Genomic DNA, 17,550 nt, shown 5'->3' on the forward strand with positions numbered 1-17,550 from the left:
TTCACCACCTAGTGGACTTAATTGATCAAACGGGTTCTGACTTGTTAGATCTAAGTTTGGTTTTGTAAGTCTGCTGGGGAGTCTCCTCTAATAAAGGGGGCTCAAAGTCTGAAGTCTTTATGTCTTTTTTAAACGAATCGTTATTCCCAAAGTAGCGTTTGCAATGATGTAGATGGACCCATCCTTTTCGTCCTTCGACTTTAACAGCGGTCCTCGTAGTCAAAAATATTAGTTTAGGCGTCTTCCACCTTGGCTCAAGAGGGCTCGTTCTGTCAAAGTTCCTTATGAGAACAAAGTCCCCAGGACCGAGGGAATGTTCCTTGACCTGGGTGTTGTCAGGGAAGGCGGCAGCAACCTGCGAACGACAAGAGAGTAGTGCACACATCAAGGAAGCCAGGTAATCTGTCAGCATGTTACTATCAACATCAGTGATCTTTTTAGGCATTGGAGTGCCCCACATATTCGGTGGTCTACCAAAGACCACTTCATAGGGAGATAAGCCTGTTCTAGAATGGGCTACCATTCGCATGTAAAAGAGGGCAACCGGCAGGGCTACCATCCAATCCACACCTTTGTCTGCGCAAATCTTTGCTAGTTTTAATTTTAAGGTCTGATTATGTCTTTCTACAAAGCCTGCTGCCTCAGGATGTCGTACACAATGGAACTTCCAGGTATACCCTAACAGAAGGGACACTTGTTTCATGAGTTCAGAAGAGAAAGGCTGACCGTTGTCGGAATATACGACACGCGGTAATCCATAACGTGGGAAAAATTCTCGCACCAGTTGTCTGGCGGTAGTCACAGCAGTATAATCAGGGACTGGATAGGCCTCTGTCCATCTTGATAGGGAACATACTACTACTAGGACATATTTGTAACCTCTACATCTGTCCATTTGGATATAATCCATTTGAAGGACTTCGAAAGGATGGTCAGGTGGATGGAAACCACCTTGTTCCATCGGAATGCCTTTACCTGGATTGAATTGGCAACAGATCATACATGTTCTGAATTTTTGTTTCGCTGCTGCACGCAGGTGCTTGTTGAACCATATATTCTGTAAGCTGTCTAGCATTGCTCTCTCTCCTAAGTGTGCAGGACTATGCGCGGTATTTATGATCACTTGTACCATTGAATCAGGAAGAAACCATGTTTCTTTGCCCTTAGTCATCCTACCCTGATCAGTCAGTACCCCTCCTTGTTCCGACCATTTCTTTAATTCGTCTAGAGTAGCATGTGTCTGTATGTCTTGTACATCCTTGGAAGGATCCCTAACTGTCATGGCTTTGGACCTTAATGGTACCTGTGATTTCGTCATGTCTAGTGGGGTCTGAGCTGTCTGTTTAGCAGTTCGGTCTGCCAGATCATTGCCTTGAGAAATGGTATCTGTGGCTTTAGTATGTGCTTTGCATTTCAGGATAGCTATGGCTGTTGGTAAATGTATCGCTTCCAGAAGGGCATGAATAAGGGGGCCATGCTGTATCTTGGCCCCGTGAGAAGTCAAGAACCCTCTTTCCCTCCATAGGACGCCGAAGTCATGAACTACCCCATATGCGTATTGTGAATCAGTGTAAATATTTACTCTCAGGTGCTTAGCTCTTATGCACGCTTGAGTCAGAGCGATGAGCTCTGCTGCTTTGCTGACAGTATGTCTATTCTTTTAGTCTCTATGATTTCAGTAGCAGTGGTCACTGCAGATGCTGCCACTAATTCTCCCGCCCCTGTCCTCATGCATGAGCCGTCAACATAGAGTGTTAGGTCAGGGTCTGGGAGTGCAACATCTGTCAAGTCTTGTCTTGGTTTCGTCACGGTATGTATTACTTCAACACAGTCATGTGGGGAAACGTTTTCTGTACTGGAGGGCAAAAGAGTAGCAGGATTCAATATGTTGCATCGTCTGATCTCTATGTATGGTTGAAATAGCGTCAGCTCATAACCTGTCAGTCTCGCTACAGTCAGGTGTTGTGTTTGTGTTCGGTTCAAGAGAACCTCTACTGCGTGTGGTACTTGTACTGTCAGGGGGTGGCCCAGCACTATCGAGTCACTTTGTCTTATGGCTAGGGCTGTTGCTGCAACAGATTTTAGGCACGCAGGCAAAGCCTGTGCTACTGGGTCCAATGTACTAGAAAAATAAGCGCAGGGCTTGTGTTTTCCTGCATGATCTTGTGTGAGGACAGATAGTGCTGTTCCATCCCGCTCTGTCACAAAAAGCATAAAAGATTTGTTGTAATCAGGGATTGCTAAAACTGGTGCTTGACATAAAGCTCTTTTTAATTCTTCAAATGCCACAGTGTGTTCTTGTGTCCAAGGGAGGACTTTAGTAGAAGCTACCTCCTGTGTCGTCAATTGTATTAGGGGCTTGGCTATGTGAGCATACTGGGGAATCCACTGCCTGCAATATGAAGTGAGGCCAATGAATGCACGTACTTCCTTTTGTGTCTTGGGCTGTGAAAGACCAGAAATCAATTGAATACGTTCTGGTGTTAGTCGCCTACCCTCCTTGGATAGCAAGTGCCCAAGGTACGCCACTTGCTGTTCACAGAATTGTAACTTCGAAGGGGACACTTTGTGCCCCTTGTCAGCCAGGAAATGTAAAACAGTAAGTGATGCACTTTCACAGTCAGTTTCCGATCGTGCGGTAATGAGAATGTCATCCACATACTGTATCAGTGCTGTAGTGGTAGGCATATGAATACTGTCTAGTTGTCTTTTGAGCGCCTGACTGTAGATGCTAGGGCTTTCCGTGAAGCCCTGTGGTGCTCTTGTGAATCTGAAGCTGCGGCCTTTTAAACTGAAACCGAAAAGATATTGGCTGTCCGGATGTATTGGGATACTGAAAAAGGCGTTCTTTAGATCAATAACTGTAAAGAACGTAGCCTTCGCATCAATGGCAGTCAATAATGAAGAAATGTCCGGGACCACAGGGTACTGTGGCACCACACATTTGTTTAATTCTCGCAGGTCCACAACTAATCTATAGACAGGTGATGCATTGGGATCAGTTCTCTTAAGAATAGGAAGAACAGGTGAATTGCATATGTTTGACTCTGTCTCTATCACCACCCCTTGTGCAATGAGTTCATCGATAATTTTCAGCAACCCTACTTCAGCTTCAGGTGGAATTTTATATTGTCGAATCCGCGGCAGCACCACTCCTTCCTTGAGGGTGACCTGGTATGGTGTAATGTTCATGAAACCTACGTCAGTCGGGCCTTGTGCCCATAGGTGCTGCGGTACATTTTGAAGCCTGATGTCAACGTCTTTCATAACAAAATGTCCCTTGAAATCACGTAAATACGTAAAGTCGCACTTCTTCTGGCGAGCAACAGATAACTGCTCCCAGTTCCTTTAATGTTTTTATGCCAAGTAAGTTTTCTGGACATGATTTAGTAAGCAGTAAGTCTGTTGTATGTATTAGTGGACCGACTCCTAAAGAGACTGGTTCTGAAACCTCATTGATAATAGGCCTTCCCGAAAAGCCCAGGGATATACTCTTTGAGCCCGAGAGGGGTGCCCCTGGAACCTCAGAATGACTGATGGTAGTTCTACTTGCCCCGGTGTCAATCAAAAACTTTTTATTCTGTCCTAGTAAACGTGCATGCACATAGGGACCCGCTTGGTCCACAGGAACTGGAATAAGGGGCAAGTCGAATTCCCTCTCTGGGCTTTTTCACGAATATGCTTGGTATTCTGGATAGTTAGTCTGAGCGTGCTCATACATTTGTGCTGTGGCGTGGGCAGGTATATAACAACAGGAGTATAACCCATATACCACGTTGAGAGGTGGGTAGGTATGTAAGAAAGAGCAACAATTCTCAACAGGTATTATTACGCTAGACAATTAAAATTGTATGTCCAAGACATTAGACCGAGGGGAAAAAAGGAAGACTCTTTGAAGAATATTTAAAGAATGTATTTAAATCAAAACATCATTTGAGCGTCATTCGTGGGAACACGAGAAAGTAATTTTTACAGTTGTATCAGCACTGTAGAAATACATTTTTGAGAAAATAATAAATAGTAACAACCCAAATTGTACTTGGTGCCGGATGTGAAAGTGAAAGTGGCGACACAAGTGACAATTGTGAAAAACAGCGACGGCGGCGCAAGAGAAGTGACAAATAATGTACAGTGAGAACAATTTCATATAAAATATACTGTGGTCGAGGAAATAAATTGATTATTTATGGTAGTTCAAGACAATCGTTTTGAAACGAGAAGACCATAAGAGAAATGTTGCGCGATTAATGGCGCTGAACGGTCGACGGCGTTTCGATCCTTCAGGTTAGGATCATCTTCAGGACCGGGTTGTTTGATTTACAAACGGTGCTGAGGGTTCGTCGGACAGTCACGAAGGAGGGTCCGCGTCTGAAGGAGAGCGTTGTGTGCTGGTGATGTTCGTCAAATTAGTCTAGAGACGCGGGGCGCGTCTGAGGTAGAACGTCGCCGGGCGGTGAAAGGATCTTCGGGGCTTAGCCAGGTCCCGTCAGAGGTACTCTGGGAGTGCGGAATGAATCCGGAGCAGATCGGGGGTGCAGCTTGACTTCGTGTGGCAATTCGAGTGATGTCAACGTCTTTCATAACAAAATGTCCCTTGAAATCACGTAAATACGTAAAGTCGCACTTCTTCTGGCGAGCAACAGATAACTGCTCCCAGTTCCTTTAATGTTTTTATGCCAAGTAAGTTTTCTGGACATGATTTAGTAAGCAGTAAGTCTGTTGTATGTATTAGTGGACCGACTCCTAAAGAGACTGGTTCTGAAACCTCATTGATAATAGGCCTTCCTGAAAAGCCCAGGGATATACTCTTTGAGCCCGAGAGGGGTGCCCCTGGAACCTCAGAATGACTGATGGTAGTTCTACTTGCCCCGGTGTCAATCAAAAACTTTTTATTCTGTCCTAGTAAACGTGCATGCACATAGGGACCCGCTTGGTCCACAGGAACTGGAATAAGGGGCAAGTCGAATTCCCTCTCTGGGCTTTTTCACGAATATGCTTGGTATTCTGGATAGTTAGTCTGAGCGTGCTCATACATTTGTGCTGTGGCGTGGGCAGGTGCAGGTGCATGGACAGGCGGCGGCGGTGGTGGAAAGGTGTCTGATGTTTGATGTGTGTTATTTTCTTTGGGAGGATAAGATCGTGGCTTAGTTTTACCTATCGCTATATTGTGTTTCAGGACCGCACATTCATTTACGAAGTGACCTGGCTTCTTGCAATAATTACAGGTCCCAGCATTTTGTTTTGTGCTATTCTTGTTCGTGTTTGTGTTTGCCGGTGTTGATTGGGCCACCAGCATCTTCATCTTTGTGTCTCTCATGCGTCTCTTATCCTGTTCGTGTTCCTCTCTAATTCTGTTCTGGTGGTATTGTAACATCTGTAACATTTGTGAAGGGCTGTTTGCTTGCCAAGTACTCTCAACCTTTAGTACCCTATACTTCACTTCTGGTAGGGAATTTTCTACTAGTTTGCTCACGAACAGATGGGGATATGAGTCACTACCGGGCTTAAGACCACTATTGATAGTGAAACATTTCTCGAACCTAGAGTAAAAATCGCTAGTGTCTTCGTCTGGTTTCTGTTTACAGGCCGAAATAGCATCCCAGTCTTCCTTCTTGGTGATTAGTAATCTGGGCAAAACTTGTACAAGGAGTTCAGGTAGGTCTTTAGCTCGAGCACCCAGACCAACCCCCGGGCCCCTTCCTGCCTCCTCTCTTTCCAGTATATCCCAACTGAGTCTTTTGTCTCCTACCTCCCAGTCCTGTCCTTTCAATTTCTCGTAAATACCAGCGGGCAATAGTACTTTTAATAACTTTAGAATGTCAGCATATGTATATTCTCCTAAGCGAAGAATGTCCTTTAATTCTCGGTGAAAACCCCCCGGGTCTTTATCATGGGATGGTAACATTTTCTTCATTTCCAGTATCTCTAATTTTGACAAGGGGGTGTAGACATACACCCGTTGCAGTTCATTGTTTGCATCCTTTACAGGATGAACCTCTCGTAGGGGGTTGTTCTGCTTGGGTTTTCAGATCGGGTGGAACCCGCTCTACAGAGCCCTCCTGACCCAAAACAGAACGTTACCCCCTCCCTAGGGCCTTTTTACACCTAAATAACCACATATATATGTACCACCTAAGGACAGGGAATTCCTATTATATATATATATATCAAGACCTCACCGTCTAGCGATCTCAGCAACCACAGTCTCGCGGCCTTCAGCAGGCCCAGAATCTCCTACCCAGCCGGCAGCAATACACACACAGTCTCGCGGCCTCAGTCAGACCCAGAATCTCCTACCTAGACGGCAGCAATACACACACAGTCTCGCGGCCTCAGTCAGACCCAGAATCTCCTACCTAGACGGCAGCAACACACACAGTCTCGCGGCCTCAGTCAGACCCAGAATCTCCTACCTAGACGGCAGCAACACACACAGTCTCGCTGCCTCAGTCAGACCCAGAATCTCCTACCTAGACGGCAGCAATACACACACAGTCTCGCGGCCTCAGTCGGACCCAGAATCTCCTACCTAGACGGCAGCAATACACACACAGTCTCGCGGCCTCAGTCAGACCCAGAATCTCCTACCTAGACGGCAGCAACACACACAGTCTCGCGGCCTCAGTCAGACCCAGAATCTCCTACCTAGACGGCAGCAATACACACACAGTCTCGCGGCCTCAGTCAGACCCAGAATCTCCTACCTAGACGGCAGCAATACACACACAGTCTCGCGGCCTCAGTCAGACCCAGAATCTCCTACCCAGCCGGCAGCAACACACATAGTCTCGCGGCCTCAGTCAGACCCAGAATCTCCTACCTAGACGGCAGCCTTAGCACGAGCTCATCCTATTGTTACCGTAGTACATGACAAGGGAATCGGGATTACCATAGATCAGATCACACAAAGACTATTGGTTGAGCACAACCTGTTCTCTAGTTCGAGGGGCTCGTTTTCCCCCTCATCCAGTTACCACTTACATGACCAGGATTAACCTCTGTTCAGGTCGAGTTAACTCTGACTAAAAGAATAGGCTATCCTCCTATACAAAAATACACAACACATGCTAACTCACGACAAGCTAAATACTTTATTTAAATGCCACATGCACATTCGCAGAATACATTATATATATATAACCTGCAAGGAAAGTGAAAGGTTAAGTTATACACTTCAAAGGACAAAGGGGTCGACTTCACCTGGATTGTATGTAGCCTGTGCTCAATGGTCATCTAGGTTCCCTTCTCCCTCTGTGCCTCGGCTTCGCCTGGAAGTCACACCTCCGCAGTCGCGGATCTACTCCCTTCTCCCTCTCCGAGTCACTGGAACCTCTTCCTCATCGGCTACTCTCTCCTCTTTAGATTCAAGTTCGTCATCTGTCTTCCCTGGAATAAGTAGTAGCTCTTTCTGCTAACGGCCAGATGCCGCCTATGGTCTAGAAGCAAGTGCCCGTGTCTGCCTCAGACTTTCACTAATATAGATGTGCATTCTCTCATGGAAATTTCCAGCTCGAAACCTGCCGCCCACCAAATTCCTGTACCTCCCCGTGCCAAGGACACGTTCCCAGCCGGCCGGCCTGATGTAGTGTCTTCGGCATGGAGGAGAATACAATCCTTCGATAAGGGCCGGCCTGAACCGGTTCTTTCCAAGCGAATAACACCTCCTAACTAAAACACTGCCTGTGACCTGGAAACTTCCCAAGCTGCCAGAGCAGGAGGAAAGATGGAGTCTCTCCCGTTTAAGGCCTACCAGGCCTGAATGCAGCACAGCTCCATTAAATACCCTCACTACAGAACAGATTACCCCTAATGCTAACGAATCTATCCCCTAGGCTATGTATGTAGGCCCTGATCTATGGGTAGGAGCACAGGATTGTGTCAACGTGTCTAATAGATAGGCCCTATTCACTACTCTAGTCCTTAGACTTGGATGGAAAGAGACTGAAGTCATATTGATCGCTCTATAACACAAGAAGGCCAGAAAAATCAAGCATTACATTTCACCCTTGACTTCAGTCTATTATACATACATTTAAACGGAACTCACATCGGTGGAAGAATAATATGAAACAAAACTAACCGATCTATGTCTAGTACCAGATGTGCAGAATTGAAGCAGTGAAGGGATACATTGAATAAAACAACAGATAGAAATCAAAACAGCAATAGCAATCAAAATGCCACCTAATATGTAGCGTAGCATATGCATGTCCGGTAACCAATTAAAGAGCCAGTCAAACCAGCCCTGATCAATGTGTTTTCTAACTTCATCGGTTAAGTCATGCAATTTATCTATGTGTGCACGAATGGATTGTGTATGATCAGATAAGTTAAAACAGCAGAGACCTTCGAAATCTGAACAACCATGTCCATGTTTAAGCAAAAGATAATCAATGGCTGCTCTATTTTGCAAAATGGCCCTACGTTCACCCTGGGCGTCTAATAGCAAGTCAGACAAGACTGTAGAAGTATGATTAATAGATTTAACCATCCAGCAAGCCATTTTCCCAATGGATTTGGCATTGTAAACCGCCAAAGCAGGAACACCAATAATTGAAACAGCTAGGCTAAGATATTCAGACTTGGAATATAAATGCAAAGATGAGTCACAATCCTCCTGTAATATCACTGTATCTCGAAGCACACGAGAGTTGGCATTTGGATGTGAAGCAAACATAAGTAGACTCAGTCTAGTGATGGCACACGGGCCTCCGGAAATGTTTGCAGGGACATATGGCCAGGAAGTATTACCACATGAGAAAAGCCATCCGGCAGGTAGCAACATCGCACGATAGTGACTGGGAGTAACTACCAAACTATTGCAAGTCATATTGTTCTGGACTGAGACACATGTCGTCGGTGTCCTCTGGAAACACAGAGTTCGTTCATGAGGTGTAAAGGAAGTGGCGCCCCTTAACTTGAGGCGTAGGCATTCAGAAATTGCATTAGGATTACATGTAAGAAAGAAGCATAAGTCACCTTGTGTAATATTGTACGTAATTATTTGGGACTGGATGGGGAGTTGCTCATTCGGCAGTTCAGTACACAAAGGACAATATACATGGGTAGCAAAATCACCCAAGATAATATTCGGACGAGCCTTTGAAATGTTAAAGATACTGATTAAAGTCTCCAGCGAGGCGGGGACAGCAACTAGGCAGGTCGCAAGAATATCGTGCACAGATCTCATCGGTGTCAAACAGAAGTGAGGGGCATCAGTTACTCTCTTGGCCAGTAGGGTCCAAAAGTTCGATGATGAATCCCACGCATTGAAGGAACGCAACATTCGGGTTCCCAGTTCATCCCGGGTTGATGGGATCCCTTCCCTCTCGCCGAAGTAGTCCGAAGGGGGTCCAAGACCGGCACATCCTGCAGCAACAATCCAAAGAATGATCTGAAAAAGAACCAAATACAGGCATTAATCATTCTCGTAAATAACATTTATCAGCTGGGACAGCTTCCCAGCTATCTTTCCCTGGCCTCATAACCAAAATGGTATTATCCTGACCAGTGGCAATAACCTCTGCTTGTTCAGGGGGATTCTTAGGCGATTGCACCCAAACCTTGGCCCCAGGGTTATCCGTAGAGCCAAAGCCTTTCTGGCCACGTACAGTTAGCAAAGTTGGGGCAGTGCCTTTCATTATTTCACCACTGAAAACAGGCATAATGAGTAATTGAGCCACTCGGTCAGTACGATGTATCAGCAAGTCAATCTCACTGCTATTTAGCAGAAGTACCTTAATCTCTCCCTGATAGTCGCTGTCAATAACTCCTCCAAGCACCTGGATGCCTTTTACAGCCAGCCCCGATCTAGGGGCGATCAATCCAAAATTCCCCGGTGGTATATGAATACCAACACCGGTAGCAATGATGACCCGATTTTTACTTTCCAGAACAGTGTCATCCATAGCATGCAAGTCTAAACCTGCCGACCCTGGGGTCGCTCTGCATGGAGCCAGAGCTCCGGGAGTAATTTCCCAGTACATCACAGTTTCATTGATTACATTAGGCATAGTCTCAACATTTTGGGGAAACAAACGCATGAGCGGAGATTCAGCATTTAAAAAAGGACGATTGTTCAGGATCAATAGTGCTTGGGGTAGAAAGTCTCGCCAATTTTTATACTTGTCATCGGTTAACTTTCGCAACTGATCCTTTAGCAGGCCATTCAATCTCTCCACCAGGCCTGAGGCCTGCGGGTAATAGGGTATGTGAAATATCCATTCAATGTTATTTTCCACACAGAATTCCTGTACCAATCTTCCACGAAAATGGGATGCATTATCAGATTGAATTTGGAATGGCACACCATAATACATCATAATCAATTCTAATGTTTTTATGGTATTCAATTGGGTGGCTTGCTTACATGGAAGAGCTACCAGCAAGCCACTATATGTATCGACAATTGTGCAAACATATTGACAATTTCTACTCATGGGAAGGGGCCCGATGTAATCAATCTGCCAAATTTGAGCGGGCAGTTTCCCGCGATGTAAATGGCCTCTAACAATTTGGGGTACCTTACGCTGTCTGATATGTTGACAGACGGGACAATGTAAGATAACATTTTTGATTAGATCCAGAGGAATATAAATTCCTCTATCAGCAGCCCACCTGCTAGTGGCCTTCTCTCCAAAGTGTCCTGCCTTCTGGTGTGCCCATTTCGCCAATCCCGCAATGTCAGGATCCTGTCTGTCCACCACTGCCTCAGCAATTTTAGATTTTTCATCTGCAATGTTATGAAAAAATTTGTCAAGGGAGTCTATTGGGGTGTGAGCATCCACATGGAAGATGGTAACAGTACTCTGTGGGAGCATCTCCCAAATCTCTTGCCATAACTCTTTTCCCCACAATTCTTTGGAGTGTAACCTCCAATTATGGGAATGCCAGGTCGGCAACCAAACAGCCAGTCCATTGGCAGTGGACCAGGAATCGGTGAAAATGTGGCATGTGCCGGGTAACTCTTGTTTCAAAACTTGGTAAACAGCATAAAGCTCGGCAAATTGGCTACTCTTCCCTTCACCAGTTGTGCTCAATAGTCTCTGTGTGATCGGATTATAAGACACCGCCTTCCACTGTCGTGTTGTTCCAATAAACTTCGCCGACCCATCTGTAAACCAAACATGGTTTCTGTCCTCAGCGGACAAATCATCAAAAGGTCTACCCCACTTGAGAGGGGACTCCTGTTCTAAAGGTACGGAACACTCACTCTCAGTCTCAGCCGATGGTGCTTGCGCCACTTGCTCATGTAAAAACGCAACTCCTTTCGGACCCACACGTGCCCTGTCTTGTATGTACCATTTCCATTTAATCACACTCGCCTCCTGAGCATGCCCAATTCGATGAGTTTTTTGGTGAACTCAAAACCCACTGCATAATAGGAATTTCAGGACGCAAAAATATGTCACGTCCCAAAGTCAATTGCTCGGTATCCACCAAAGCCCAATAACAAGCAAGTAGCTGTTTCTCAAAGGGTGTATAACGCTCACCAGCATCAGGTAGCTTTTTGGTCCAAAACCCTAACGGTACCTTACTCCTGCCTTGTTTCTGCCATAGACTCCAATTTGCATAAGGACCTTGCACAGACACATTCAAATCCACATCACCATCACGTACAGGCCATAGATCCATAGCATGTTGAATTGCCTCTTTCGCCAAACCAAATGCATCTTGCTGTTGCTTACCCCATTCAAATGCATTCTTTTTACGTGTAATTCGGTACAAAGGGGCCAATATTTGACTCAAATGAGGAATATGCTGGCGCCAAAAACCAAATAAGCCAATGAAGCTCTGGGCTTCCTTCCTATTCCTCGGAACCGAAAAATCAAGAATCTTCTGTTTAACTTGAGGGATCACCTCGCGGTGTCCCTCGTGCCAATTAATACCTAAACATTTTACAGCTTGAGACGGACCTTGTAATTTATCCGGATTGATCTCCCAACCTTTCCCACGCAGACACTCAATGACTCTATCTAATTGTGTCTGAACATCCTCTTGTGTTTCGCCTTGGATCAAAACATCATCAATATAATGACATATCTGAATTTTGGGATGAACTGGTACTTCAGCCAAATGTTCTGCCACCAGCCGGTGACAAATCGTAGGACTATGCACATAGCCCTGAGGAAGACTTCTGAACGTCATCTGGCGCCCGTTCCACGTAAAACGGAACTGTTCCTGACACTCAGGGGCAATTGGAATAGAAAAGAAGGCATTAGCAATATCAATGGACGCATACCATGTACCCGGATGTTTTCGGATTCTTTCAATTAAAGTAATGACATCCGGTACTGCAACAGTCAAAGAGGGTGTGTGTTTGTTCAATTCTCGATAATCAACAGTCATGCGCCAAGAATTATCACTCTTACGCACCGGCCAAACAGGATTATTCCAAGCAGAAGTAACTGGAGTTATAACGCCTGCATCAACCAACTCCTGAATGGTGGTACTAATCTCTTCATGACCACCCGGAATGCGATACTGCTTCTGACAAACCACTTTGGTCGCCTGGGGAACTTGTATAGGGGGCATCCTTAAACGACCAACCCGTATAGGTCTGGACGAGATATAATGCGTCGTTCCAAATTGGTAACACCCATCATCAAGATGCAACGTCATTCCATTCAAAATATCAATTCCAATTATGAATTCTAAAAGTGGCACCACTAATACAGAATATTCCTTTCTAGGGATTCTACCTATTCTCATTTCAAGCAAAGTTTGAACTGCAGGGGTTTCTTTTCCTCCTAATCCGGTAATAGTAAAAGGCTGCCCTGTAAATTTCTTTGATTTTCCATGAATAAGAGTGGCCTCCGCTCCTGTATCAACTAATGCTCGGGCCCTTTGGATATTACGATGTCTCCAATAAATATCAATATCTACATAGGGTCTATTATCTCTGTGAGCCCATCTGTGTACCGGAGCTTGACCTATTTCCTAGTCATTCTTACTGCATTCTGTGTACCAGGACAAATCAGGATAAAGGCTCTCACGTTTCTTAGGTATCGATACCTCCTGTTCATATCCATCTCTATTACGAAATGGATTCCTGTCCTCTGCATTGTACTGCGGGTTTCGATCGGCCAAACTGTGTCGATCCTCTCTCCTTCTCAACTCAGGGGATTGATCCCTATCATCTCTACGTCTGCTGTAAGCATGATCATTTCTCCCCCTTTCCTTTTCCCCCTCTCTCTCCCTGTCCCGTTCTCGACGGGGAGACAGATCACGCGCAGGACGCCGATCATCACGACGATCAGAGCGCCCACGGCGATCATCATCACTGCTACCATCAGAACAACCACGATCACACGCAGTCGTTCGAACACGCCGGGCACCCTCCTTCCGATCCAAGCCCCGTTTGCGAAACATCTCCCACAAACGAGCAGTAGTCTCACCATCAATGTCCTTCCGACGCACACCATCAGCCAAAAGACCAGTAAAGATATCTCGTCTAGTAAATTTATATTCACCAGGAGTACGAGTGTCAGGCAGGGACTGACGTTCAGGTTTAAACCACTCACCCAACTCACCGAGTTGGCGTACCGATTCCAACACTGTAGACAGTACATTATCAGTCTGGTTAATCAACAAAGTCATCATGACCTGCTTGTAGGCAACAGGAGAAGAGCGAATGATACGATTTCGCACAGAAGAAGTCAACATCCCATCAAGCAACCTGTCAGCAGTGCCCAGAAAAATAGCCGTTTTCATCACTTCTTCCTTAAGACGTTGCGCAGCATCACGCAAGGTATACCATGGCTTGTCATTGACAGGCCAGTCAGATTCAGTAGGATACTTCAAATTACAACCCTCAGTCGCCAATTGGAGCAAAGAAATTTGACCACCACCATTATAGTTACGAAAATGATCTTGCACAGTAGAATCCAAACTCAAAGAACAAAATTTCAAACAATCACCAGTATCCAACATAATACCAGCAGCGCCTAGTTCATAAAGGCGCACCATCCATGTGAGCAAAGCCTCACCAGCCCGCTGCCGAAAGCGCAGCAAAATATCACTAATTTCTTGTTGGGTAAAATCTTCTAAACAGTCTAAAGAAATACCCTGCGGAGCATTGGGAGACTGCTGCAACTTCCGACGAAAAACCGGATGCGCAGAGACCACGGGACGAGCATCACAAGGAGCTCGAGCAGTACTAGTAGAGGGACAATCAGTGTAAGAAGCATCGATGCCGCCCGAAGAGCGAGCGTAATCACGGGGTGCACCATCAGAGGTGCGAGAAGCAGACTTACATTCATGACGGGAACGAGAAGACTCGTGCTTGACAGACTCCTCACCCGAGGAACAAGACGTAGTCGAGTCCCAGATATTACCATCCCATTCATCAGGGTTCCAATCTAGTCCAGCTTTCGCCACGACCAGACGCACCTTACGCGTCGAAACTCGACCACGCCTGTTTTTGTACTTATAACGAGCAATCCGCACAGCCGCCCTTTCAGCAACCGTTTGGTAAGTGTCAAGTTTGTCAGAAAGCAACTTATTTTGACACCGCAATAAAGTATTAGAATTCTGAATCTCAACAAAGTGTGCCTCCACATCCTTAAGAGAGATCTGCAATTTCAACAATCTCTCATGCAGAATCCGATACGCAGACAGAATAACCCAACCTCTGCGCCCCAAAGCGGGAACCTCCTCACCCTTCAATACAGGTGCCGTCTGCAAACAAGTAATCACGTCAGCCGGTTCCGCCGACTCCAAAGAAGAGTTCCAATTTTCACTCAGACCAGTAGAGTCAGCCCACTCACGGGCTAGGGCTCCATAAGGCGTTGAATCCCATCCGGGAATATCAACGGACAATTTAAGAGTAGATTTAGATTTCTTAGAAAACATCGCGAAAAAGAAAGAAAAATAAACGCAGAGAAAAAGGAGAAAGAGAAAGAGAAAAAAGAAAGAGAAGAAAAAAAAAAACTATACACGCAAATATATAAAAAAGAAAACCACGCACACGCTGAAAGCAAACACAAGACAAAGACAACGCACACAGGTTTCGTAAACAGTTCGTGACGCCAAATGTTCTGCTTGGGTTTTCAGATCGGGTGGAACCCGCTCTACAGAGCCCTCCTGACCCAAAACAGAACGTTACCCCCTCCCTAGGGCCTTTTTACACCTAAATAACCACATATATATGTACCACCTAAGGACAGGGAATTCCTATTATATATATATATATCAAGACCTCACCGTCTAGCGATCTCAGCAACCACAGTCTCGCGGCCTTCAGCAGGCCCAGAATCTCCTACCCAGCCGGCAGCAATACACACACAGTCTCGCGGCCTCAGTCAGACCCAGAATCTCCTACCTAGATGGCAGCAATACACCCACAGTCTCGCGGCCTCAGTCAGACCCAGAATCTCCTACCTAGACGGCAGCAACACACACAGTCTCGCGGCCTCAGTCAGACCCAGAATCTCCTACCTAGACGGCAGCAACACACACAGTCTCGCGGCCTCAGTCAGACCCAGAATCTCCTACCTAGACGGCAGCAATACACACACAGTCTCGCGGCCTCAGTCAGACCCAGAATCTCCTACCTAGACGGCAGCAATACACACACAGTCTCGCGGCCTCAGTCAGACCCAGAATCTCCTACCTAGACGGCAGCAACACACACAGTCTCGCGGCCTCAGTCAGACCCAGAATCTCCTACCTAGACGGCAGCAATACACACACAGTCTCGCGGCCTCAGTCAGACCCAGAATCTCCTACCTAGACGGCAGCAATACACACACAGTCTCGCGGCCTCAGTCAGACCCAGAATCTCCTACCCAGCCGGCAGCAACACACATAGTCTCGCGGCCTCAGTCAGACCCAGAATCTCCTACCTAGACGGCAGCCTTAGCACAAGCTCATCCTATTGTTACCGTAGTACATGACAAGGGAATCGGGATTACCATAGATCAGATCACACAAAGACTATTGGTTGAGCACAACCTGTTCTCTAGTTCGAGGGGCTCGTTTTCCCCCTCATCCAGTTACCACTTACCTGACCAGGATTAACCTCTGTTCAGGTCGAGTTAACTCTGACTAAAAGAATAGGCTATCCTCCTATACAAAAATACACAACACATGCTAACTCACGACAAGCTAAATACTTTATTTAAATGCCACATGCACATTCGCAGAATACATTATATATATATAACCTGCAAGGAAAGTGAAAGGTTAAGTTATACACTTCAAAGGACAAAGGGGTCGACTTCACCTGGATTGTATGTAGCCTGTGCTTAATGGTCATCTAGGTTCCCTTCTCCCTCTGTGCCTCGGCTTCGCCTGGAAGTCACACCTCCGCAGTCGCGGATCTACTCCCTTCTCCCTCTCCGAGTCACTGGAACCTCTTCCTCATCGGCTACTCTCTCCTCTTTAGATTCAAGTTCGTCATCTGTCTTCCCTGGAATAAGTAGTAGCTCTTTCTGCTAACGGCCAGATGCCGCCTATGGTCTAGAAGCAAGTGCCCGTGTCTGCCTCAGACTTTCACTAATATAGATGTGCATTCTCTCATGGAAATTTCCAGCTCGAAACCTGCCGCCCACCAAATTCCTGTACCTCCCCGTGCCAAGGACACGTTCCCAGCCGGCCGGCCTGATGTAGTGTCTTCGGCATGAAGGAGAATACAATCCTTCGATAAGGGCCGGCCTGAACCGGTTCTTTCCAAGCGAATAACACCTCCTAACTAAAACACTGCCTGTGACCTGGAAACTTCCCAAGCTGCCAGAGCAGGAGGAAAGATGGAGTCTCTCCCGTTTAAGGCCTACCAGGCCTGAATGCAGCACAGCTCCATTAAATACCCTCACTACAGAACAGATTACCCCTAATGCTAACGAATCTATCCCCTAGGCTATGTATGTAGGCCCTGATCTATGGGTAGGAGCACAGGATTGTGTCAACGTGTCTAATAGATAGGCCCTATTCACTACTCTAGTCCTTAGACTTGGATGGAAAGAGACTGAAGTCATATTGATCGCTCTATAACACAAGAAGGCAAGAAAAATCAAGCATTACAGGGGTTCAGCTTGTCGTACGACTGTTACTTCACCTGAGGTGGAGCGGGAAGCAGGGATCTAGTCACGTATACTATATACTTGTGTCGCTGATCCAGAATGACATTAATCAGTTCAGTACCCATGTTCATCCACCTGTCTAGTATTATGTCGTCCAGCAATTTATACAACAGACCAGGACCAGAATATTGACTCTCATATAACGTGATCAAATTTTGGACCATGTAAACACCAGCTATGCGCTGTTCGTTTGGTGGGAGGCTCAGGAACGTTTGGGCTACGATATCATTATTGTATGTATCATATTGGGATATCCACAGGGTAGCTGATCGTGCTAATTCATTTTCGGTCGGGGTGAGGGGCTGATCGTTAACCAGCCATTTATTCACCGCTTTCTCGGTGATCTGGAACAAACTTTCAAGGGAATATCTTTCTTTTATGACAGTTCCCTGTTTACGGTGATTGAGGCCCTTGGGCCTGTCACGTGGTTTTAGGCCACTCCCTATTTACAGTGCTAAGTTAGCTCAAT

The 17,550-nt window shown here is 46.0% G+C and overlaps 1 protein-coding gene across 2 annotated transcripts in view; it reads right to left on the bottom strand.

Annotated features, from left to right (window-relative positions):
- Positions 1 to 17,550, bottom strand: part of LOC146798087 (cytochrome P450 2G1-like) — a 299,091-nt gene that overhangs the window by 33,573 nt on the left and 247,968 nt on the right. Inside the window, exon 8 of one of the 2 annotated variants that reach the window (XM_085625306.1) lies at positions 25 to 355. The exons of the other annotated variant lie outside the window; for it this stretch is intronic. Coding sequence (XP_085481432.1) covers positions 26 to 355 — 330 coding nt within the window. The 3' untranslated portion in view covers position 25. Of the gene's footprint in view, positions 1 to 24; positions 356 to 17,550 lie in introns of those variants that run through there. 2 annotated transcript variants of the gene reach the window in all.

This window comes from Triturus cristatus, chromosome 9, assembly GCF_964204655.1.
Source record: "Triturus cristatus chromosome 9, aTriCri1.1, whole genome shotgun sequence".
NCBI classification, from domain to species: domain Eukaryota; kingdom Metazoa; phylum Chordata; class Amphibia; order Caudata; family Salamandridae; genus Triturus; species Triturus cristatus.